Source organism: Nelusetta ayraudi, unplaced genomic scaffold, assembly GCF_046127955.1.
Source record: "Nelusetta ayraudi isolate G7.1 ecotype Tasmania unplaced genomic scaffold, CSIRO-AGI_Nayr_v1 ptg000008l, whole genome shotgun sequence".
Classification (NCBI taxonomy): domain Eukaryota; kingdom Metazoa; phylum Chordata; class Actinopteri; order Tetraodontiformes; family Monacanthidae; genus Nelusetta; species Nelusetta ayraudi.
In genome coordinates this window covers 3,409,216-3,432,501 of record NW_027466058.1, presented here as the reverse complement: position 1 = coordinate 3,432,501, position 23,286 = coordinate 3,409,216, and the positions used below count along the sequence as shown (strand labels likewise).

The following is a 23,286-nucleotide window of genomic DNA, read 5'->3' as shown; positions in this document are numbered from 1 at the left end:
CTGTACAACTGGTTGATTCTTATTGGCCACTTGTGATGGTGCTATTTTCAGTGGGTGTACACGGTAGTAGATATGTAACAAAACAGCAATACCAAGAATATTCAGCAGAGGGCAGAGCTCAATTGAGAAATACCAAACTGAAAACACAGGTTGAAGACCTTTGGTGAGCAAAAGACCACAAACGTATTGTTTTTTTTTTTGTTTTTTTTTTAAAAAAACAAAGAAACAATTGATTTATTAAGATTTTTTTTGTACATAGCAAACACTGTACGAGCAGCAGAGGACCAGAAGTCATGGTGTGTGTGTGTGTGTGTGTGTCAGTGTTTGGTTGGACGACGCTTCTCCACTTCCTTCCTCCTACCACAGCTCGACACCCTCCATTATATTTTCGTGTTCAACGACTGCAGCCCGCCAGAAGGGGGCAGTGAGATGTTTTGTTTTTTTTTTGGCTTAACTTTTCGAGGAGGAGCCCTCGAGTCGTCCTTCATACGGTCAGAGAGGTTCAGCAGCAGGGAGAGGGAGCAGGCTCCCCAAATTTCTCGTCCGTTCAGTCACATCAACAAGCGCCATACTTGAACATCGCTCCAACTTTAACGTCTGCTCCTCGGCGAAGGCCAAGGGTAAAACCTAAAACACAAATCCCTCCGAGTGCACGCGCTCGCCAAAGGACGAGCGGCAGATCCATCTGAACATCTGGATGGTTCATTTCATTTCATTTCATTTCATGGAAAGGCAGAGGCGGACAGCTCGGCGACTCCGCGACTCTCCAGCTCTGAAGAAGAGCTCAGAGTCGGGATTCCCTCTCTCGTCTCCTCCCTTGTTCGCAACTGTTCTGTTGGTTAACAGTTTAAAAAGTGGCATAGATATAAGCCCCGCCCACCCTCTCCAGCCCATTTATTAAAAGAAAAAAAATGCCTTTTAAAAGGTCTCTTCATCTGTGAGAACAACATTTCTGGCAAATAGTTACTTTAACTTTACAATATTGTTTATACAAGATTTAAAGCCAATCTTACACTATGTACAGCAACCCCCCCCACATATCTGTCCCCGGTCTGTGACTACACAGACACAGCAGCCCCGCCCTCCACAATCTGAAGGTCCAGCTGTCCTCTGAAATGATATCGTTACGTGTTCCTCAGTTTAAGTCCATGTGCCTTCAGCCGTCCGTCCCCCCCCCCACCCCCCGTCCACAGATTGTTCGTCTCTTGCCGACAGCGCGTACAGTAGTGCTTCCATTTGTAAACCTGAAAAGACTCGTCGGGGGGGTCCGTTCACTCTTCGTCGGTACACACCTGCGGGGGAGAAGACAGCAGCTTCAATACCGGAGGCTTTCGGGAATGAAAGACGCGCCTGGAGCGAAGGCCGACGGCGTCGCTGACCTTGACGAACGTGTGATCGAGCAGCATGCTGGCGGTCCAGCGGCGTTTGGGCTCGCTCTCCAGGCAGTGGCCCAGGAAGTCCTTCCCCTCCGTGCTCAGCTTCTCCGGGATTTGAGGCTTGTGGCCCATTCCCACTTTGTACATGATCTGGAAGTTATGCTCGTACTCGTGCCAGGGCCTCTGTGTTTGGGGGGTTCAGACACAGGCGGGAGCGTTACGTCGCGTTAATGTGGCTTTTGGTGAGTGTTTGGGGGGGGGGGGCTGTATTGTGGCTACAGCAGCTATTGTAGCCACAATAGTTTGGATAAAATGACTAACAAATGACTAGGGTCAGGTCCAATCAGTGCAAAAACAATCACACTGCTGTTGTTGTGCCTGTTGACTTTAATGACACTTAACCAAAATGACTAGCAAGTGCATCTACAGGCAATTTTTTTTTTAAACAAGAAGCATATTGCACGTGATTTTAGCTGTTTACATGAACAATGTACAAATTAAAGCGGAATTTTGAAGACTTACACAAGAAATTTCATGCAAACTTTTTTCTTTGAAATAGTAATGCAGGTCCAAAGACAAACAGAAATCCTAACTTAAAGATGTTACCAATGAGGAGAGTCATTGGTAGCATTGGTGTCTCAGTGCTGACCTTTCCAGTCACCATCTCAATCAGGACGCAGCCCAAACTCCAGATGTCGGCCGCTCGCCCGTGACCTTCGCCCTTGGCTCTCGTGATGACTTCGGGCGCCATGTACGCTGGTCAAGACAATGAAAAAAAAAAAAACACCCGTCACAACGCAGCCGGAGGAAGAAAAAAAAAATCAGAAAAAAAACTATATTCATCACGTAGTTATAGTCAAAAAAATACATATACAGTCAGTCAAAATAATGTATACACACATCAAGAAATGTTTTTAATTTGTACAAGTACTTCGATACATATACTGTAGATACCTCTTTCAAAGTTTGATCAAATTACGCTGTACATTTGTACAATGTTTTTCCAACAGATGGCGTTACCCTCATGAATGTAGCATCAACACGTGTAGAGGTAACAAATCAATAGAGCCAGTGGCCACCACTTGGAGCATCTCTTATTATTGTAAAAGGCCAAAGGTAACTAGTATTAAACTTGTGATGTCTGAATAACTTCAGTGCTTTGCTTTTCCTGATGTGTGTGTACATTATTTGGCTGACTCTGTATTTAGCGCGCCTGTTGGTAACTCAAATAACGTTGCACAGCGACCCCTGGTGGCCATTGTGAGGCTGCGACGATACTCACCTGCCGTTCCCAAGGTGCTGTTCACCTCCCCCGGCATGGTGTGAGTGTTGTTCCTCAGCTTGACCGAACAGCCAAAGTCGCCCAGCTTGATCAGCCCCGATGACGTCAAGAAAATGTTGGCTCCTGGTGGAGAACAAAGGGCGGCGACAGAGTTAGCGCACCACAAAACCCGAAATGATTTGATTTTGGATTTGAGTGGGAGACCGCCGTACCCTTAATGTCCCGGTGGACGATGCCATGCTCGTGGAGGACGTTGATGGCCGTGGTGATCTGCTTGCTGTAGAGCCTGATGACGTGCTCCTGCAGGCCCAGTCTGGACACCTCCTCCAAGGTGCCCTCGTCGCAGTACTCCATGAAGATGTACATCTCCTCCTGCGAGACGTGCGTGCGGAAGCTGAAACCCGACTTGCTCCGCCAACGGTGCCGCGGTAGAGTACGGAATGTGCGCGACTTACCCTGTGGAGCTCCACTCCGAAATAGCGCACCAGGTTCGGGTGTTTGATGCCTTCGAAAATCTTCAGCTCGTCGGCCGTCTCCTTGATGGTTTTGTGATCGTTGGGCTGAAATCGGATCTGGTCGGGCGGCAAAACGGGAAACGCTGAAGTGAAGTGTTAGCCGCCGAGCTACTGGCTTAGCTTAACAAGCTATCGACCGAAGTGCGCAGAGGGGATAGTGATATCTATAATCGCTAGAATAATCCAACTCTGTGTCAATCTATGATTGTATTTGGGTAAATATGTTTTTATGCTCTTTAAAATTTTTGCTTTATTATCCATATTAAATCTTTTTTTTTTTTTAATTCATGAGCAAACTGACACTCACAATACCTCCAAGATGCTTTATGATTTTATGTTATGATATTTTCTGGACCATCTGGACCAATCACATACCTCCTTCATTGCCATCAGTTCTCCAGTGTCGACGTTAATGCAGGTGTACACTTTTCCGTACTGGCCTTCACCTGTTGCCATCCAACACAGACAAACACAGCGTCACAGCCTGCACCTGCATCACCATCATCACACGGCCTATGGTCAGGCGGTACGCACCGATCTTGTTGCCCCTCTGCCATTTGAAGGTCACCTTCCTGAGGCCCACGTGCATGACGTTGTCGTAAGACTTGGGCGTGTGGCAGACCTGGCCGATGATGTTGCGCTGCTTCATCACCGCGTAGCGATTGTCCTCGAAATCGCGGATGGAGCGGCGCACGGCCTCCATGGGATTCTGCCTCGCCGTCGTGTCTGAGGCGGGAGCCCGGAGACAGAATTAAATAATGAATTCATTCATGAAGAAGAAAAAAAACAACAAAAAACTGACATCACAGGCTTCAAGGTTCAGTGTGTACTATTTGGAGATTTTATAGATTTCTTTAGATGTCACTCTGTCCCTCTTCTGAGCTTGCCAGTGAACTACAGTGGCCTGCGCGCACAAACTGGATACCTCATGCACCTTCTTCTTCGTTGGCTTATTATTTATGGCAGCTAATTTAGGAGCAAGATCCTTGCTATATGTATATTCTCAGATATAGATATAGAAAAACCCAAATAACTTTTCTTGTACTGCAATTATACCCTTTCATTCATGTATGTACAGGCAGTGTATTAAGTTCTTAGCAATATAAAAATCATAAACTGAGCCAACTGTGACACCCTGGACTTTTAACTCCAGCTGTTCTCACCCTTGGACTGGCTGATTAAGGTCCGGAGCTCCCAGCTTCGCCGTGCAGCGCTGCTAGGATCCCCCTTTGGATACGAGGGCTCTGGAAAACGAGACGGAAACTGTTAGCGTGCTAAGTCTCCCGCGATGACGACGAGACGACACGGACGGACGCCGAGGGCTCCTGACCTTCTCTGTCCTCTGTGGGGCTGGAGTGGCGACTCAGGGACTTGAAGTGCTCTGCCGCGACCGTCGACAGGCGGTCGTTCTCGTGGAAGCTCGACCCCCTGCGAGGACGAAGGGCCGACACGCCGGGATGAAGCATTTTGCATTGACATTATGTATTTTCTCTCCACTTTTACCTCTATTCTTAATAACAACATTGAATACATCGGAAAAACTCAGTGGTTTAAAACTGAAGCGGAAACCCAGGCGGAGAAACTTCTTTCGTATGCAGTTTGAAAGCCACTACCGCTGCCGCATGCATCTGCTGCCCTCCAGCTGCCGACTCTCTCTGAGAAACAGCGTTTTGTTGCAACTTTAGAAAGCGCACACAAAGAGAGAGAGAGAGAGAGAGAGAGAGAGAGGGAGGGGGAGGGAGGGAGAGAGAGAGGGAGAGAGAGAGAAACAGAGAGGGAGAAAGAGGGGACAAAGGGAGGGAGAGAGAGAGAGAGGGAGAGAGAGAGGGAGAAAGAGAGGGAGAGAGAGAGGGAGAAAGAGAGGGAGAGAGAGGGGAGAGAGGGAGGGAGAGAGAGAGAGCGAGAGAGAAAGAGAGAGAGGGAGAGAGAGCCGACTCGCTACCAGTTACCAGCGTCACAGCCAGACTGACACTCAGAGCGCCGAGAAGCAAAGAGAGATTACAGCCTGAGAAGCGCGCCAGACATTTTCACACCGTGCACTTCACTCACAAGCCCGTGTCCGCAGCAGGGCCAAGGACTGCCGCAGTGTTTTGATGATGGAAATATTTGGCATAAGAAGCATAATGTAAATTGCTCTAGAAAGGTGCTTTTTTTTCACCACCTTTCGCACTTGCTATTCAAAGGCTGTTGGATCTGGGGAAGGTGGGTTGGTGGTGGATGGGGGTGGGGGGGCTTGGCTACCTGACGTCATTGGGGCTGCTGGGCGCTTTGCTGTGGCCGGGTTCCCCGGGGCCCTGGGGGGCGGGCCGGGGCCCGTTGGGGAACAGCTGGTTCCGCAGGTCGCAGGGGAGACTTCGGGAGCTGTGTGGTGGAGGGGGAGAGAAAGAAAACCTGAGGAGCCGTCCGTCTGCGGGGGGGGCCGAGGGGTCACTGTGTCGAGTGAGGCTGGAGTGGGACACTGGGCGGCAGAGGGACACGCCCCCCTCCACAGAATGCGGCGACAGCAGCCGCGCACAGAGAGACAGTCGAGTTGCTTGTGCACAGCAGAGCCGCGTTGTTAGCAGTAAAACACACGCAGAAGGTAATGAGCCATGCAAGCCAGAGAGTGTTAGTGAAAACACGTGAGGGGAGCCGGTTCCGTCGGTGGGGGGGGGGGCGGCGGTGTCCGCCTACCTGAAGCCTTCGGCGTTGGGGATGAAGAGGTTGGGGTTGGGCGGGTCGCTGTGGCAACGAGGCACCTTGACAGGACGGGGGCTGTTCCTGGGGGCTGGAAGAGGAAAAATAAATAAATAAAAATAAATCAGGTTGCGTAAAAGCCTCAGCATTTACCGTCAACGCCCTCTTAAAACCCACCACAAATGTCACTGTTCACCCAAACCTTTATTTCGCAGCCTAAAGAAAGACTTAAAGGAAAAGCACCCGGCAGCTGAGACGCCTGGTTCGAGGCATAACTGTGCAGCCCACTAGATGGCAGTACAGGCTTACATCTGGGGAGGTGGGTCTGTGCGCTAAACGTGTCGGGTAGAAGATAATATATCCATCTGCATAACAAATCACTGTCCACTGTATAGATTTCACTGTAGTATTCTATGGTGATTTCTTTGTTCTTATTCCTGATGCAACAAAGTCGCTGTTCCCAAGTCATTTATTTTTCAACAGTCGCCTATAATTTACTGTACACCAACAAATGAATCCACTAAGCGAGGCGCGTCTGGCATGAAACGACAGAACGACGGCGAAACGATTTCTTCGTGCCAATTCACCGAGCATCTTACCAATGTACAGTCCAGTCACGGGGCTGTGAGGTTTCCCGATCACATGTCCGATACATTCGTTCATCAGAGCTTGTAAACTCTGCAGGAGGACAAATCATACAAATCGTTAGCAAAGAAGAGAAAAACAAACAGAGAGTTTGTCATAGTCTGGGTGAGGAGATGTGTTCTTCTTTTTTTTTTTTTTCCTGACCAGGAAGTCTTCTTCTGGCAAGGCTGATATGAAGACTGGTTCGATCGCCTGGAGGAAGTCGAAGCCCTGAGTCGCCCACCTGCGTGCGAAACATCAGCTGTCAGTCAGTGTTTGTCTCACGATACACAGTCTGCGTCTCCGTTTAACGGGAGGGAAGGAAGCCGGGCGCAGGAGCGAGGGGTACTGTCCTCACTCAGGGTATTAAGGACATGAATTTTTCAATTCGGTGCTTTCTGACAAGCGTGCCTTTCTAATGCATCCCGCTGTCTGCTGCCGAGATGATGTGTCAAGTACTGCAGCGGTGCTCCGCTAAATAAACAAAGGCCTCTCGCTCCCCTTTTTTTTTTTTTTTTTTTTTTTTTGGTGAGAGTACCAGGTTGCCATGGCAGCTCGTAATGGCTCCAAGTGAAATCTCTTGACGGAGGGATATAAAGGGTACTTCAAGCCTGCGAGTGTTCAAAGGAGATGAACACATTTTGGTCCGTCGCTTAATAACTTTGAGAACTTTTGCGGGCGCCATTCAGCAGCCATACACGCAGATTCTCGCATCAGCGTCGAGGCTGCGAATCCGTCTTACCTGGGCTTGGTGCCTTTCCCGCTGTCGCATTTAGTCAGCACGTAGGTCATCCACTTGCGGGCGAAGGTGATGTAGCGCTCGCCGATCTTCTGCCGGAACTCCCCCGACATGAGCCGCACCACCTCTTTGTGGTACTGTCAACGACAAGGCCCGCCAGGACGTTAGAGCAGAGGTCGCCGCTGCCGACGGATTCCTTGGCGTGATTATTGCTCTTCACGGCACAGCATCACGGGATTGATCAAATGAATCAAATGCCATTTCTAATTATTATTCCTGGGGATTTTGGTGCACCGATACCATTTTTCGACAGAATGAGTAGAGTATAAGAACTCGCCGATACCAAGTACTCAATAAGGCCATTACACATAATAGAATGACTTATTTAACCCCCAGATGTGCTATTACTTGAGCAACAGTCCTCAGTATGTTTTTTCAGAGAACATGACGTGACTGTCACTGTCTGTCAAGTTTCATGGCAGAACAAATACAATTATTTACATATGCACACGTATGCAACTGGTATCGATGTCAAGGTATCGGCATGTATTTTACGTGTATGAGTAGAGTACCGATACTGGTATCGGTACATCCCTATTTGTAGGATTAATAAAAATAAAACATTGCTTGCAAAGTGCAAGAGAAGTGCAGGATGTGAAACTGTATTGTTTCAAGTTTCAAGTAGTTTACGATCATTCTATCATTACACATGAAACAAAGGACCGGCATCATACGAGCCACTAAAATCTCACTAAAAAAAACCAAGTTGCAAACATTTTCATAAATAAATAATTATAATTACTTCGGAAAATAATAGTTCATTGATATTGATTCATTGCCATTTTACCTCAAAGGCAAAGTTGTAGCCCTGTATCATGGCCTCTCTGTAGTACTGCTGCAGCGTGGCCGACTCCGACTCGTCCACCTCGGCCTCGAACTCCGTGGTGAACATGTACTCCACCCGGTCGATGGCGGTGCCGATCTTAATGCACAGCTGCAGCGCCTCGTCCTGCGACGGAGGGGGTGGGGGGGTGGGTTGGAGAGTTTGTTTATGAGAGATGTTTACTTTATTGCTTACAACAGGCTTCTTCTGTGCTAACAAGGATCAAAGAGCGCATTCCCGCCTGCTATCTGATCGCATCTCTGTGACCTTTGCTGCATAAAGTTGCTTTTGCTTCATTTCAGAGAAAAAAAAAAAAATCAGGTCGGTTCTTGAAAATCAGGACAAACGGCTTCAGTGGAAAGCGAGACTGAAAGTAGGGCGCAGACGTCGTCTGCAATCGTCAAAGTCTCACGGGAATGGAGGTGAACTTTCATGCGTCGCGACGAGTACCTTGAGCTCCTCCAGGGCGCCGGCGATCAGCGGCTGACTGGACGTCTGCTCCCGGCTGAGGGTGAGCACGTCCTCCATGGACTGCTGGAAGGCCTTCCGCTGGGCCACCAGGTGAGCCGACTGCATCACGATCAGCAGCACGTTCCCCACCTGGAAGCGCAGACATGCATAACAAAAAAAAAGAAAACGTTGGAAAAAAAAAAAAACCTAGGATGTGCAAACATTTGCAAAAAAAAAACCCCCACAACTAAATACCTTCATGGCCCTCAAGGTGTCGACGGTTTCCATCTGGGGGACCAGTTTGAGCAGCCGGCCGTCCCACTGAGCCCAGTCCGAGTCCCCGGCGCCGTGCTTGCTCATGAGCAGGTAGGCCTCGTCCTCGGCGATCTCGTCGGGCTCCTTGGAGCAGTCTTTGCCGGCGGCGGCGTTGAGGAGCTGCAGGATGAGCGGCCGCTGCGACATCAGGACGCTGGGGACGAAAACCTGCAGCTCCTCCAAACCCGGGATCTGAACCTGCAGCGCAAAGAGATTGTGTAAGACCGACGTGTCTCACTTGGTGGCTGGCGACATTATACGCTGGGCGCCATCCACTGTCCCGGTGGATGATTCCCCCGTAGGTGGTTGTTTCCTATTGCGGTTCATCAGTGCCCTGCCATTTTTACTGTACTGACTGCTTCTGCGGTGTGGGTGGGTTTTTATCATCTGTGGCATTTCTGTTGCACTTTATTTTTGTCCAGCACTTTGTGTTGCGTTTTCGTTAGCATGAAGAGTGCTTCATTAGTTTCACTTGATAGGGTGACAGAGAGAATGTTGGGCATTTATTTTGCAGGACACACAACTTAATTCAATCATTTATTTAGTAGACACAATAGAGAGTGGGCTAGCATCTTTTTTTATTTTGTAGAATAAATAGAGTGCGGTGGAATAAATTTGGGTCGCGACTTCATTATAAGGAAAAATAAATGTGGGTCCTGCGGCTCCACCAGCTGAGAACCACTGTGACTACTTTTTAATGAGAAGAGAAGATAATGATCGCCGCCGGTTTCCTCTCACACCTTGACGTAGTTTCTCTTCTTCAGCGCCTCCAGGAGGGACGTCAGCCCGTTGGTGATGCTGAACTCGGCGGCCACCTCCAGGTCCTGCGGAGACGAAAGCAGACGGGAGTTTTCAGAACGCGGCAGCCCACTTTTTCTGGCAAAATCCAGGTCACGGGCGCGAAAAAGAAAAAGAACTCCCCCCCCCCCCCCCCGAGCAGCAGGTCGCGGGCTTTCGATTTCAATTCCGTCACGAACCTTGCGAAGCATCTTGGCGAAGCCGAGGGCCTTGGACGCCCGCTCCCTCGCCTCGTGGAACAGCTCCTTCAGCGACCGGCTCGTCTCGATGACCGAGCGCCTTCAAGTTTTAGTTTTATTTTGTTTATTTTGAACATGTTCAAAAGAAGAATAAAAAGAAAAACATAGATTAGAACATGCAGGTTACATTCAAGAAACAAAACAAACCATATCAGAATCATCAAAAAAGGGTTCAAATCTTCTCCCCCCTTTGCACACGTAAAACATGTACAGCAGCGTAACGTCCCTTTAATATTCCCTCTTTACCTGATCTCGTCCGACGCCGTGCTGTCGTCGGCGCTTTCCCAGAATTCGTTGCCGCTCTTCTGCAGGCCGACTTCTAGGAACTCGCCGGTGGACTTGAGCAGCATTCCGGCGATGTCGCTGCAGTTTCGGGAAGGATTCCCCCCAGAGAGATTTTTTTTTTTAAATTTTAATGCGTTTGTGGCTTCGGGGAGATTTTTCATCTGAGTGCGGGCGACTGACCAGAAGAGCCTCCCGGACTGGGCCTCCCCTCCTCGGATGTAGGGCGTGATGACCTTGGTGAAGTTCCACTCCTCCTCCAGCAGGTTCTTTAGGCTGTGAGACGCCTGGGGCAGCTGCTGCAGCATCTGGATCCAGCTGTGCATGTAGTCAAAGTAGACCTGCGGAGGCAGCGCTCGCCGTTAGCGCAACCACGCAAGCCTTTATGCGAACCAGTTTCTTTCAATAAGGCAAAACACCGTTTTCCAGATCCCCTTTTTTAACCCTGAAAACTGCCCTGAAAACTCAAAGTAAACAGATACACTGTAGCTGAAAATGTATATTTTAGCCTTTAGGGACCACGTTTACTGTTTTTTTTTCTTTTCTTTTCTTTTGGCCGCATGAACTGATTTTGTCGTCAAAAACAAACACTGGGGTTGCTGCAGGTCCACGTTGACATTAAAAAGGCAGAAATGACAAGCAAGCTGAGATCATAGTTTACTTCTCGCATGTAAATTGTTGTTCCCGTGAAGCTGGACAGCAACTCGGAGCCATTTTCTGACCAGACGGAGGAATTATCTACGTAGCGACTGCTTGTTTAACGGCTTTCCCTCTGATTTCATGCGACTCTCAGGACACCTCCGAAGGCAAACAAACTTCCCTGCCGTCTGCATACCATTTATCGCCACCCAGTGGTTGGGGGAGGGCTTGTTTAAACACTTTAATTGCGTTGCGTGGGCGAGTGTTTTGTGACTCCAGTGGACGGGGCCCATGCGGAGGGGCGAGGGGAACTTCGGAGGTCTTACCACCAGCATCTTGTGGAGGTCCTCCTCGAACTCGTCGATGTTGGCGTTCGTCTGCAGGCCCTGAGCGTCGGTCACCACGCCGCGGAGCATGAACTGGTAATACTGCTTCATGAGGAGGCCGCCTTTGAGCACCTCCTTACACTCGCGCACCAACTGCAGATCAAATGCAACCGGTTAAAGCACAAAGAGGCACAGAGGGAGCATCTCCACCCCAGATCGGTTTTAGCCGCTTGCCTGCTTGATGCTGAGCAGCGAGGGCTCTCCGGCGGGACGCTGCTCCAGGCGCAGCTTAAGGCACTCGTGGATGACGTTGAGGAGGACTCGGCACAGGACCAGGAAGGCCGGCCGGAAGGACGGGAGGTCCATGTCCACCAGGTCCTCCCACGAGACCTCCTCGGCGCCGAGGTCCGGATTGGCCGAGCAGCTGAAGGCCTCGTGGCGCGACAGCTCGGGCAGGTAGTCGCTGTAGAGCATGGGGTCCGGGAAGTCTGCGAACTGGGAGGCGAGAGGGACTCGTCGCGATCAGATTGCAGAGAGGAGCTTCTCCTGCACGTTCGCGCCCAGTGTGTAACACATTTACAACCCCGACGCAGTTTAAATGGATGAAGTTTGAGGAACTGATCATCTCGTCTCCAGCCATCACTATACCTGCTGTTTGAATGTCCACAACTGTTTGGGGTCACCGATTCATTTCTGCAGTGAACTCCATTATAACAGCTTATCATCTACTGGAACATTACCAGTGCACAAAATCAGTCAGGATATGCTGAGCACATATGGGACAGTTGTTGCCTTGTGATGTGATATCAGAGAATGAGTATCAAGTGTGCAATATGCGGCCATTATTATAGAAGTCGAATGCTGCAAAATTGCGACAATAAATAAATAAATAAACATTTCTAAAACAAAGCTTTGTATTATAATCACACTTAGTTGTGTGTGCCAAACCACAGAAGAAGAAAAAAGCATCACAGTTTATATTTTAGGCTCTTTAAAACAGCAGACTTTTAATCAGTCATTGGAAATGGTTTTCACGAAACACTAAAATGCTCCCACTTGTTCAGCACATCTTGACTGATTTCCGTGCACTCATAATAACTGCAGAGCATTCAAGATCATTATTTCATAAAACTGGTTTATAACGGAGTTCAATGTAGAAATGAGTCAGCGGCTCCAGAAGTTTCAACAGTGTCTTCACCTCTTTCCTAAAAATCACGCAAACACTCCGGCCAATTTCTTGGTTTAGCCGCTTCATAACCCCCAACACTACTCGCAGCCACTGAGTGATTTTTAATAATCACAGCAAACATGGCTCGATGTCAATGAATCCCACTTTATCACTCTGTCATTTCCCCTCCTATGATACGCATCACCTCATATTATTATGTTTGCAAAAGATTAAGACGGTGAACCCTGCGACGAATCGCGCGTCTGAGTGATTTACGGTCCTGCCGGTAAATGAAGCGGTGATCGCAGATTGCGGGCGAGAGCGTGACAGGAGCCGGAGGGGGTGGGGGGAGGGAAGGGGGGATTACTGTACCTCCAGCGCGGGCGTGTTGCGCAGCAGCGCCGCCCGGGACCTCTGCAGCGAGCGGTCCATGAGCTTGTGCAGCCGCAGGATGAGCTTGCGCAGCCCCATCTGCTTCAGCGCCTTGTCCACGAACGGCCGGTAGATGGCGGTGGGCGTGTTGGCGGCGGCGCTGGCGCTCGGGAGGAGGAGCTCCTCCGAGAGCAGCCGGGTGAACTTGGGGATGATGGAGGGGGCCAGCTCCCCCTGTGCTACCCGCCTCATCCCCTCCTCTTCCTCCTCCTCGTCGTCGCTTTCGGCCGCGAAGGAGGCCGTCGAGTTGTTCTCCTTTCCCTCCTCCTCCTCCTCGCCGCCGTCGTCGTTCTCGTCCTCGCCGTGCGAGCAGCGCGGCGACGGCACCTCGAAGATGGGCCAGCCGATGCGCGACAGGTCGTGCAGGCCCAGCACGGTGGCCATGACGCGCAGCTTCTGGTTGAGGTCCTGCGTGATGTTGAGCCACAGGCAGAGCGCCTGCACCCTGCCCTGGAAGTCGCGCGCCGCGTACTTGTCGTAGTCCCGCTGCAGCGCCTGCAGCGACGGGTACAGCGCCTCCACCGACTCCAGCAGCACCATCACGCGCTTCACCTGCTCGAAGGCCAGCCGCTGCCGCTGCAGGTGCTCCGTGCAGTCGGCGCCGGCGCCCAGGGGCTCCGTGGAGGCGCCGAAGTCCGAGGGGTCAGGCGTGGCCGTCGCCGCCGCCGCCCCCTCCCCGCCCAGAGGAAGGAGGAGGTCGGGGACGGCGGCCGGAGGGCACTGCGCCCCCTGCAGGCTGCGGTAGTCCACCTTGAAGTGCAGCACCTCGTCGATGATGTCCGGGATGGCCTGGCGGGCGGTGAAGAGCGACAGGTCCTGGTCGTTGATGGAGCGCCGCGCGTGCCACGCCTGCAGCTCCAGCCAGATGACCTCGTTGTTGTGGCCCATGAAGGCCATGTTCTCCAGGCCGCGCTGCTCCTTCTCCTTCTTCTTGGACGACATGGACGTGAGCTTGAGCAGCAGCCGCAGCGTCTCGAAGAACTTGAGGCGGTCGGCGGGGCAGTCGGTGCGCGACGTCTGGCGGTGGGGGCGCGCCATGTGGGGCATGGACACGGGCAGCTTGCTGCAGCCCAGGCTCAGGTAGTGCTTGCGCGGGTCCATGCTGAAGGCGGAGAAGTGGCCGGGCTTGGCGAGCGGGTCCAGCATGAAGGAGCCCTCGAAGGTCTTCTTGTGGTCGCGCTCGGTGGAGCGCAGCGCCGCCCGCTGCTTCTTGCCCTGCTTGTAGCTGTGCTCCTCGGGCGGCTCCGCCGGACTCTCCCGCAGCGCCGAGGGGCTCGGCTCTGCGGGGTCAAAGGTCGCGATTAAAACTCAGGCACTTTTGATGGCGACTGGAGATGAACGGCTCTGAAAAGACCCGCCGACGTCATGGTCGATCAAAGCGTATTTTCTTCATGTAAATCAAACAAAGAATTGAAAAATAAAGCCCAGCTCACCCTTGTTAGGTGACCGACCGGCGCTCCTCGCCTGGTTGTTCCTCTGGTGCTTGCCGGACATGCGTTTCATCTGGCGAGGGGTGCACGGAGGCGACGTGCCGTACAGAGCTTCGTCCTCTTCGCTGGGAGAGTCCAACAGTCCGCCCAGCCCGCAGTTCTGTTGGGATGCATCTTCCGCTGGCTTGGCCTGCCTGCGGACGCACGACAACGCGGTGTCAAACACTGTCCTCACATGGCTTCACAATGTCCCGCCTGAACCTGGCAACCTAAAGTAGCTACAAAGCTGTATTTCTCCTTGCACGTGGCTTCCGGCGCAGTGAGCGCCGAACTGAGCGACGTTACCAATCACCCATGTGTTTGCAGTATCAACTGATTAAGACTCACTGGGACTCAGATGAGCTCCCCGTTGATATTCCTTCTGTTTTCTTTTCTTCTCTGCAAACTGCAACTGAGGCGACCACTGTGGAGTCGGGCGGTGCTGCTATTGGCTTACAGATACAACTTCGGGGGTGCGGGGTGGGAGGTGGGGGCTGATGGGGTGGAGGGGCCGGGGGTCAGGGGTTCTGTGGTTCTTAAAAGCAGGGGGTTGGAAATTTGCATGAATGCGGCCAGCCGTCTGCAAGCAAGGAGCAAGAGAGCAGCGGGAGAGAAGGCGTGTGAGGTCACTTTGCATTGCAGATGCCGGGACACTATTAGCATTATCAGCTCTGCTGTGTGGAGCAAAGCTGAAGGTCTGAATCACCCACCTAACTCCTTTGGATAAATGTAGACAGAAGAAAATGTTTTTTTGTTTTTTAAATAAAACTTGTACCAAACCACAACAACAACAAACAAAAAAAAACACTGGAAGGAAACACGCTTGACTTCTTATCTTTGTCTAAATCATTTTCCCTCAGTGGTCACTTTTACCCAGAAACAACTTGATCACACGCGCCGGGTTTTGCTTTATTCCCGTAACAGGGCGTGCAGCAAATCTCCCCTTAATGCCACTGCAATCAGGTTGCTCAACAGCAACTAGACTGAGCGTCTGCCGCTAGCTACGGCAGACCGACGAGCTGTCTGTCCCTTTCGGAGCCTGGCTGGCTGGCTGGCTGGCTGGCTGGCTGGCTGGCTGGCTGGCTGGCTGGCTGGCTGGCCGAACTTGCAGCGGCTGCAGCGGCTGCAGCGCTCGTGACCGCAGCCCTGCAGACGCAAGGATAATAAGCTGTGGGCTCACTGCTGGCTCCGTCGCGTGAACTAGGTAAACATAATGGTTCGACAAGAAGGGGGGGAGAACTAGCAACCATCACTCCATCAGGCTGCAAAGTCACCGAGGGAGTCGAGGAACTGAACGCAACGCGGTCGACATTTGCATCCCGCCGCGTGTGATTCTCGAGCAAAAAAAAAGAAAGACAGCAGCGCAAGGTTCATGTGATCACTGAAGCAGAAATCCAAGGATAGAATGAGGATGTGGCGGCGATGCACACTAAGCATCCTGAGTGCAGCGTCTCAGATAATAAAAGGTCGCGGCAGAATAAACTGCGACTACTTCCGTGGAAAGGAAACGCAATAATCGCTCAAATCGGTTTCCTCTGTGGAGAGGGGGGCGGGGGGGAGGGAGGAAGCGGAGAGTGCAGGGCGGCACGCCATTCCAGAGCGCCGCCGTCGGACCTTTATTCCCTAATGCCTTTCTGAGGGTTTTTTAATAGGATTAGAGAGAAGAGGTTGGAAGGTCTGATCCTGCCAACAAAAACAAAAAAAAGGGAGAAAAGGGAAGGAGGGAAGGAGGGGGGGGGGGAGGGGGATCTTGGAATAGGCATTGTATAGGCTGGTCGCCATGAGTCCGTCCATCGATCAAGCCAGTGAAAGAGGCATCACCCCCCCACATCCCCCAACCCCAGCACGCGCCTGCAGGAGAAGCTGAAAAGCCAGCACGCTTGCTGGGGGAGTGTGTGTGAGTGTGTGTGTGTAGGGAAGTAATCCCGGGGGGGGCAAATGCCACAACTTCTGACAATAGGAAGCCACACGCACAGAGAGAGAGAGAGAGAGAGAGAGAGAGAGAGACGGAGCCCAGACTTGGACTGCCCATCTGCCCTGCTGCAGGGTCAGCCAGGCCGCCCGCCCGCCCGCCCGCCCGCACACGCACACGCACACATGCGTCCCGGGGGACCCGGCTATAGATCTCCGATCTCAGACAGCACCTGCTGCAACTCTCTAAGAAACCAGATGCAACGGTCGGGGGAGACGTCAGCCGATGCTGCAGTCTGACCGACCGTCCGTCCGTCCGTCGCTGCAGCACAAGCGCGGATTAACCGCAGGACGGAGGGACACCGGTGCCTTTTGTCAAAGTGCCACGCATCTGAAGGACGCGGGATTGTTTTGCACGGGTGGGACCCGAGGAATCCCTCCCACCCCCCGCAGCTATCTTCTCAGCATGCATGAGAGCTTGACCTTTTGTGTTGCAAAGTGGAATTTAGCACCACAAAAAAAACCAAAAAAAAAAACAACACACACACACACACACACACACGGCAGTGAAGGAGCTTTGGGAATGCAAACAACAAGCAAGAAAAAAAAAAATGTCTATCAGGAAATTGCATGAAAAAAATAGGGGGGGGGAAAGAGAAAAGCAGCAGATAGCACCCTCCCCCCACCCCCCGCCCCGACCTCACACACCTCACCCTCCCTCCCCCCCCTCTGCCGCTGCATCCATGATGAGACGGATCAAATTGTGCGCACCGTGTAAACATTCCAAAGGTGTGTGGCGCTTCGGGACACAAATAGAACGCGCGCATGTGAGAGTGGAAACCGGATCGAGTTTAGAAGAAGAAAAAAAAGAAAAAAAGAAAGAAAGGAAAGTCTCCCCCTGCGCAGAACTGCATGACCCAATGGCCGAGGAATGATGACAGCGGAACCCGTGACGCCACCGCTGCCGGCTGTTTGTTTCGTTGCCGTGGAGGCGCCGCGTGCGCCGAGCGAGGCCCCGACAAAATTCCCTCATTCAGTCGCCATTCTTTCTTTGTGCAGGGCCGCAGTGCACAGAGGAAGTTCCTCCTCGTGCGTGCGTGCGTGCATGCGCGCCCTGTAGTTAACCATTGCCGCGCTACGGCCACTCAAGCTGGCCTGTTGAATTATCGCCGCAGATGGCGTCTGGTCGCTCTCAATGGCTCATCTGATGACGGCCCGCTCCAATAAAGGCCGGTGGAATGCTGCAGCCCCTGGGCTGGAACACTGAGTGCATAATAAACCAGGCCTGGAAAAAAAATCTTTTCTGCAGAGCGACTGAAGCAGTGATACAGGGGTGGGGGGGGATGGAAGGGACACACACACACACACACCCCAGAGTTTGGGATGTGTGTGTGTGTGTGTGTGTGTATGGGGGCGGTGGGGTTCGGCTGACCTTTGACACCAGCCATCCGCACCATTGTCGCAGGAAGGGGCACCCTATTGTACGTTTGCGACGCGTGGCCCGTGAGGCCCGCCGGCTGAATGGCACACAGCTGGGGAGTGCGCACACTTGCACACAATGACACAACTAAAGGGGGATTTTTTTTTTTAACTCTCTGTTCAGAGAAAGGACAAGAAGAAGATTTTTTTTTTTTTTTTTGCAAAGCGAGCCCCCCCTACTAATGAAGTCACGCTAGTGCTGCGACGGCTGGCAGTCTGAACGCAGACCTGAATGAAAAGAAAGAGGAAGCCATCTGCAGACATAAATTGACGGCAGCATTACCGTGCAAAATTCACTCATGCCGACTCTGAATACGTGCATGTAGTTGGACACCTACACACGCTGCTTGGAAATGACAAAAAAAAGTCCATGGCTTTAGACTTCAGGAATGTGCTGGAAATCAACCTTCTGTGGTGTGTCAAAGAGCGCTACCGGCCTGCTGCCAGGAGGCATCGCGGATCGGATAAAGATTAAAAGATACAAAAAGAAATTGCGAAGTGAAAACAGGAAGTGTGTCTGGCACGTGCAGCAGCTTGCGGCAGCGGCAGCGGCGGCAGCCGCCGCCGCCACTGACCTGCTGCCACTCGGTGACGGACAGCCCGGGGGGGAAGCAGCGGGCCGTCATGGATTTTTGCACGACAATTCCGACACAGTGAGCGCGACGTTCTCGGCCCCACCCTTCTCCCTCCCCCGAGGCGTGGGTGGGGGAGGCGGGGGGCGGGGGGGGGGGGGTCACTGCCAAGAGCGGACCTCCCAAACTGCCCTTTTCCTGGATGTTTCTTGCAACTTGCACAAACAGGAGGACATTGTGTTTTTCTGGAGAGGGACGTGACGGCACACGCACGCACAGCGCAAGAGTGCAAGAATGGGTGACGGCTCTTCGCTCAGTAGCCAGCCTGAGAGAGAGAGAGAGACGACGGTGCGCCGGCCGGGGCTCAGACTATTAATCACGACGAGTCGGTCACATGGTCTAAATGCAGACGTCGCTCGCAGACTGCGGTCTGCAGCGTGATGCAAACGGGGTAATGACATGTTTTCTGCCCCTTCGCGCCATCAGAGTCAACAGTCTGCACCGGCCGCCTCTGGACGTCTCATCCGGCGCTGCAGGACGGCAGCCGACAGTCGACTGCAGGCCGCTGTCTGACCGACTTGCCCCTGCCGTCGCTGCAACTCAGTGCCCTCAGGGGGCGGGGCTACATGGTGGGGGGGGGGTAATTAGACAAAGGGCCCGATACTTCCACACTACAGCATCTCAAGTCATATCTCTGTTGATCGATGAACAGTATCTTTATTGTGGACTTGATGCTTGGCCTGGATTTTGTTCTTGGGGAATCAATTTTAACGTAACCCTCAACCTGATACCAAGGACAGTAGGAACAAGCTGATATAAGAAGTTTATAATCAATATTACCACGGTGAGGATTTCAATCCATTTTCAATTCCCGCTTCTTCCTGGACTCAGGGCTGCAGGGGTCCGCTGGAGCCTATCCCAGCTGTCATAGAGCGAAGGCAGGGTGACGCCCTGGACAAGTCGCCAGTTCATCGCAGGGCCTCGTAAAAAAGACAAACAGCCTAATTCACCTCAAATGCATGCTTTTGGACTGTGGGAGGAAGCAGGAGAACCCAGAGAGAACCCATACAGACACAGGGAGAACATGCAAACTCCACACAGGAAGGTCCCTGGCCGGGAATCAAAGCCACAACTCTCTCGATGTGAGGCGGCAGCGTTAACCAACGAGTTGGTGAGGATTCCCTGTTCTCTAATTCATAGGCCGGCTTATAAGGTCACACTGTAAACGTTTAATACATACAAAAAAAACTACAGTGACATTTAGAATAATGAAAAAGAGTTATGCATCAGCCATTTCAGGTATCTACTTATGGCCACTCCCATGTGACTAACGATCTCACCCTGTGGGCCACCCAAAGGAAACTATTCTGGCTCCGCCACCGATCATTCTGCATGATCTGACTCGTGCAGAATGTGACATCCATGAGGTGTTTGGTTGTTGTTGTTGTTTTTTTTTTTTGCCAACTTCCCTAAAGGATCCCATTGTGTGACGGGAAGTGACAGACGACGGTGACAGAATGACGCCCGCGCTCGTTCGTCCGAAGCAGGTGCGTGGGGCCGAGGCAGGACGCGCGGAGGAAACGTCGCTCGGGGGCAGACCGTCCCATCTGCGCTGCTAGCAAACGGCAGGCATCAATGACGACGAGCGAATACACCCATGAGCGGCGCCCCCCCCCCTCCCCGGGGCCTTTCGCTTGTGATCCAGCGCGCACGAGCGCAACCACATCCTGAAATCTCTGGAATGTTTGTGAGCCGCGACGTCTTCGCACCAAGTACTGGGGGGGGGGGGGGGACGTTGTTGACAAAGGAAGGCCTGTGAGTCGCGACAATGGGTGGCGGCCGCTTTTTGCCGTGCAAGCGCATAACTTTTCCCCGGGAATAGTTCAATTCCAATTATCTCAGATAGCCCCTCGAGAGGCTGTCTCAAAATAGTACGTTTTGCAGTGCATACGTGCACACATCGCAATCATATATACACAGATGGCAATTGAAATATGCATCACAACGAAACATCAGGAGGAAGGGAATGCAACTGCGGTTTTAAGAAAAGAGTGAATGAAATGAATAAAGCAAGAACTGATGCCAAATACAAGAAAAGAAGAAAGAGGTGATGGTCTTCGTACTGGAATGGCCTGCGACCCATTACAACGGTCCACTTTCGGGGACCATTGTAGTTTGTACACTTGCCGCACCGACGGGGTGTTCAGAAAAGCTCTGCCTCACTCTTGCAGAGGGGCCGATTTGCACACTGCAAGGCCTGTTTCACTCCGGGAAACAAAGACAGCCTGAACCAATAATTGCTTCTTTAGAAACAAGGCACGGGGCGACTTCTGCCAAGTATTTTTTCTTCTCTCTCTCTATCTCTCTCTCTTTTAAATTGGTATTCAAGCGGCCTTGTTCTTTTTGTTTTGTGCTCGTGCTGCACACAAACAACTTGCACTCTGCTTGCATGCGTTACCTTTCACCGCCCCCCGCCCCCCACCCCCAAAGCCCTGAGTGCACAAACAAAACAGATATACGGCCGACTGGGTAAACAACGAGCTCCGTCTCGTGCAAGTGGCATTGACACATTCCCAGGTGCATCAAGGTTACGCAGCAAAAAATGTTTTTCCCCTTATGCAACAAGACGTGCAGCAGTTACAGTAAAGGGGAGGGTTGGGTGTGTGTGTGTGTGTGGTGGGGGGGGGGGGGGTGTAGGGGCCAACGTTGCACAATCGTGCGAGCCGTTCCGTGTGGCCAATAGAGAATAACAAGTGAGCTTGCAAAGGCTACTCCATCAGAACCACCCTCCTCTAGATGGAACACAGACAAATAAACAATAACAGGATAGCAGATGAGGAGGCTGATGGATGCACTCCAAGTCGCAACGCACACACGCTGGAAAAAAAAAGAGAGAGGGGGGGGGGGGGTTGGAGGAGGGGGGGGGGTTGGAGGAGGGGGGGGGGGGCTGCATGTGAGAGAGAGAGACAGAGAGAGCGAGAGAGAGAGAGCGAAGAAGACACAACAGCGGATTCCTGAGAATCCGTCTGCCGGCGGTCAGGGGCAAACCACTGGCGGATTTCGACGAGGGACTTGCACGAATTTCATGAGAATCTCTCCGCATGCACCCACCCCGACCCTCCCACCGGCGAGATTGCACGCGTGTAACCCCTAACCTCGCCCGCGTTCACCGGTGGTGGCGGCGGCGGTGGGGTTATGAGGCGTTTGTTGCCCCGTAACGCCTGCAACTTCGCGATTGAAATAAAACACACACCCCAACAGGTCACAAAGGGAGAATGTTCCAGGCGCGATGATTACTGCATAAACTATTTCCAACCGACGGACAAGCCCCCCCCCCCCCCCACACACACACACACACATCATGATTCAGCAGCGAGACAACAACAGGAGCGCCGAGTCTCACTGGACGGCAACAGTGAGAGCAACATGCTAGCAAAGAGCGGCGAAGTTTCAGCTTCGCGGTTCGGGGGTGGAAAAATGCATGGTTCGGCACCGCTCAATTCGCAACGACACGAATTCAAAAGCGATGCACATGCCGCCGTTGCAAAACTCTTCGAACGGGGCCCAGTTCGTGCTGCCGAACTTGCTGGGAGGGGGGGGGGGACAATAAAGTGACAAGGGGCAGCTAGCCGTGGATGTTAGCTAGCTCTTTTCCCCCTTTCCAGATGAGTCTTACAGCAACAAACAAGTTCACCGTAAACGTTACCTTATCATTGGGCGAGCATTTTGCCGTTCTCTGAGGCGAACGGAGGAAATGGTGAGGTGGTGAAATGTGCAGCGGAGCGAGCCTGCGTTGAAGGAGAAGCTGCTCCAATAAAAAGAAAAAGTTTGCAACTCCGGTGTGTTGCAAATGCAGTAACTGCACGCGTAGCACTATTTAGCAGGAAGTGGATTTCTGAGGGATGCGCAAGCGATCCCGTTGAGCGGACTGAGCGTGTCACGCTCTGCTCCCTATTTGGCAAAAGGAGGGGGAAAATACGACGGTCCTGATGGTGTGGTGTCCGTTTAAAATAAAAATTCACAGCGTTTACCTGCTGGGCTTGTTGCGATCCGAGGGCTCCATAGCAAAGCGGCGGCTCGTCGATCCTAGCCGTGCATGGTCCCGATCATGTCTCGGCGATATCGCGCAGACTTTGCACCGTTAGATCCTTGCAAGAGAGACGGTATTGTGTCTCTTTATTTTGGAGCACTTTCTACTCGCCGGTACAGCTGACTCTCGCTTGTGCGTGCGCCGTCGCCATCTTTCCAACGTTCATTGAGGAGTGCCCTCGCTCTGGCATTACTACGGCAACCCGGATTGGTCAGGCGGGGCCCCCGCTGTGTGAGATCCCACAGCAGTGTCACACACTCCTTGTTGTTATCCGCCGGCTGGAGCAGCACCGTCGCCGTGGACCAGTTATATGGTTATATGGGTGATCGGGCAAACGCTCTAAATAGCACATTCCAAAGTGCAATTGCAGTTGGTCGAATGTGGTGCAAAATAAACACTTGGGATCATTTAATCATCCACAATCACAGACTTCCTTATAAAAGTATGTATAAGGAAGGGGGGGGGGGCTACATTAATAAGTCCCCCCCACCCTGGAGTGATAGTGGAACGTTCAAGAGGTGATTATAATGATATACACATTAATTGCCCCTTAAAAATATAATATAAACATTATATGTATACCACAGCGACTCTGCAGCGCTTGTTTTTCTTTCTTTCCGTAATTGAAATAACGCAACCAGTGGCTCCGTAGCAAACTCACCCCACTAGGGGGCTCTTAAGTGAGAATTGACCCTATATGGAGCGGTCTCTTATATAATTTTCTTTCTTCCCACGCAAAATCTGGATTTAAAATCTCTTCATACGATCCTAAATCGTGTTTGTGCGTTTTGCAGACGTGAAATTCCGAGGGTTCGAACAGCTTTAGCACATTTTCCCAACTGCCGCTGCTGGTTTTGATGGGTTAGTCAAAAAGGTGGAAATCTGCAACCCTGTGGTGGTTTTCAGGCAGTTTGGTGATGCTCCATAAGGTAGCATTAAAATGCATTTTTAAATTAGCAAATAAGAAAAAAGTTAAATCAGTCTGACTCAAGTGAATTATGTATTGACAATTAGGGTAGTT

General features: G+C 51.8%; 1 protein-coding gene across 3 annotated transcripts; it reads right to left on the bottom strand.

Moving 5' to 3' along the window:
* Positions 1 to 432: 432 nt before the first annotated feature.
* Positions 433 to 22,440, bottom strand: map3k4 (mitogen-activated protein kinase kinase kinase 4). 3 transcript variants are annotated; one of them, XM_076018781.1, is made up of 27 exons: positions 22,207 to 22,440; positions 14,178 to 14,368; positions 12,685 to 14,024; positions 11,379 to 11,639; positions 11,145 to 11,297; positions 10,363 to 10,520; positions 10,144 to 10,260; positions 9,838 to 9,937; positions 9,601 to 9,684; positions 8,801 to 9,058; positions 8,546 to 8,695; positions 8,060 to 8,221; positions 7,216 to 7,349; positions 6,639 to 6,717; positions 6,449 to 6,527; positions 5,847 to 5,940; positions 5,415 to 5,534; positions 4,504 to 4,601; positions 4,337 to 4,417; positions 3,708 to 3,899; positions 3,549 to 3,619; positions 3,114 to 3,230; positions 2,871 to 3,030; positions 2,659 to 2,781; positions 2,026 to 2,132; positions 1,380 to 1,559; positions 433 to 1,292 (listed from the first exon to the last, which is right to left on the bottom strand). In XM_076018781.1, exons 1-27 carry the CDS (start codon positions 22,236 to 22,238, stop codon positions 1,272 to 1,274), a joined length of 4,662 nt encoding a protein of 1,553 aa, XP_075874896.1. In that variant the 5' UTR covers positions 22,239 to 22,440; the 3' UTR covers positions 433 to 1,271. The 3 variants fall into 3 exon arrangements, with proteins under 3 accessions (XP_075874896.1, XP_075874897.1, XP_075874898.1); XM_076018782.1 differs by lacking the exon at positions 22,207 to 22,440 and adding an exon at positions 21,882 to 22,056; XM_076018783.1 differs by lacking the exon at positions 5,415 to 5,534.
* Positions 22,441 to 23,286: the final 846 nt, after the last annotated feature.

Bases quoted from the DNA above. Each gene is read 5' to 3' on its own strand.
- map3k4 (XM_076018781.1), bottom strand. From the start codon at position 22,238: ATGGAGCCCTCGGATCGCAACAAGCCCAGCAG. The intron at 4,602-5,414 runs GTAGCCAAGCCC...TCGTCCTCGCAG, and splicing joins AGCAGCCCCAATGACGTCAG to GGGGTCGAGCTTCCACGAGA. The intron at 4,418-4,503 runs GTCAGGAGCCCT...CTCGTTTTCCAG, and splicing joins CCCCACAGAGGACAGAGAAG to AGCCCTCGTATCCAAAGGGG.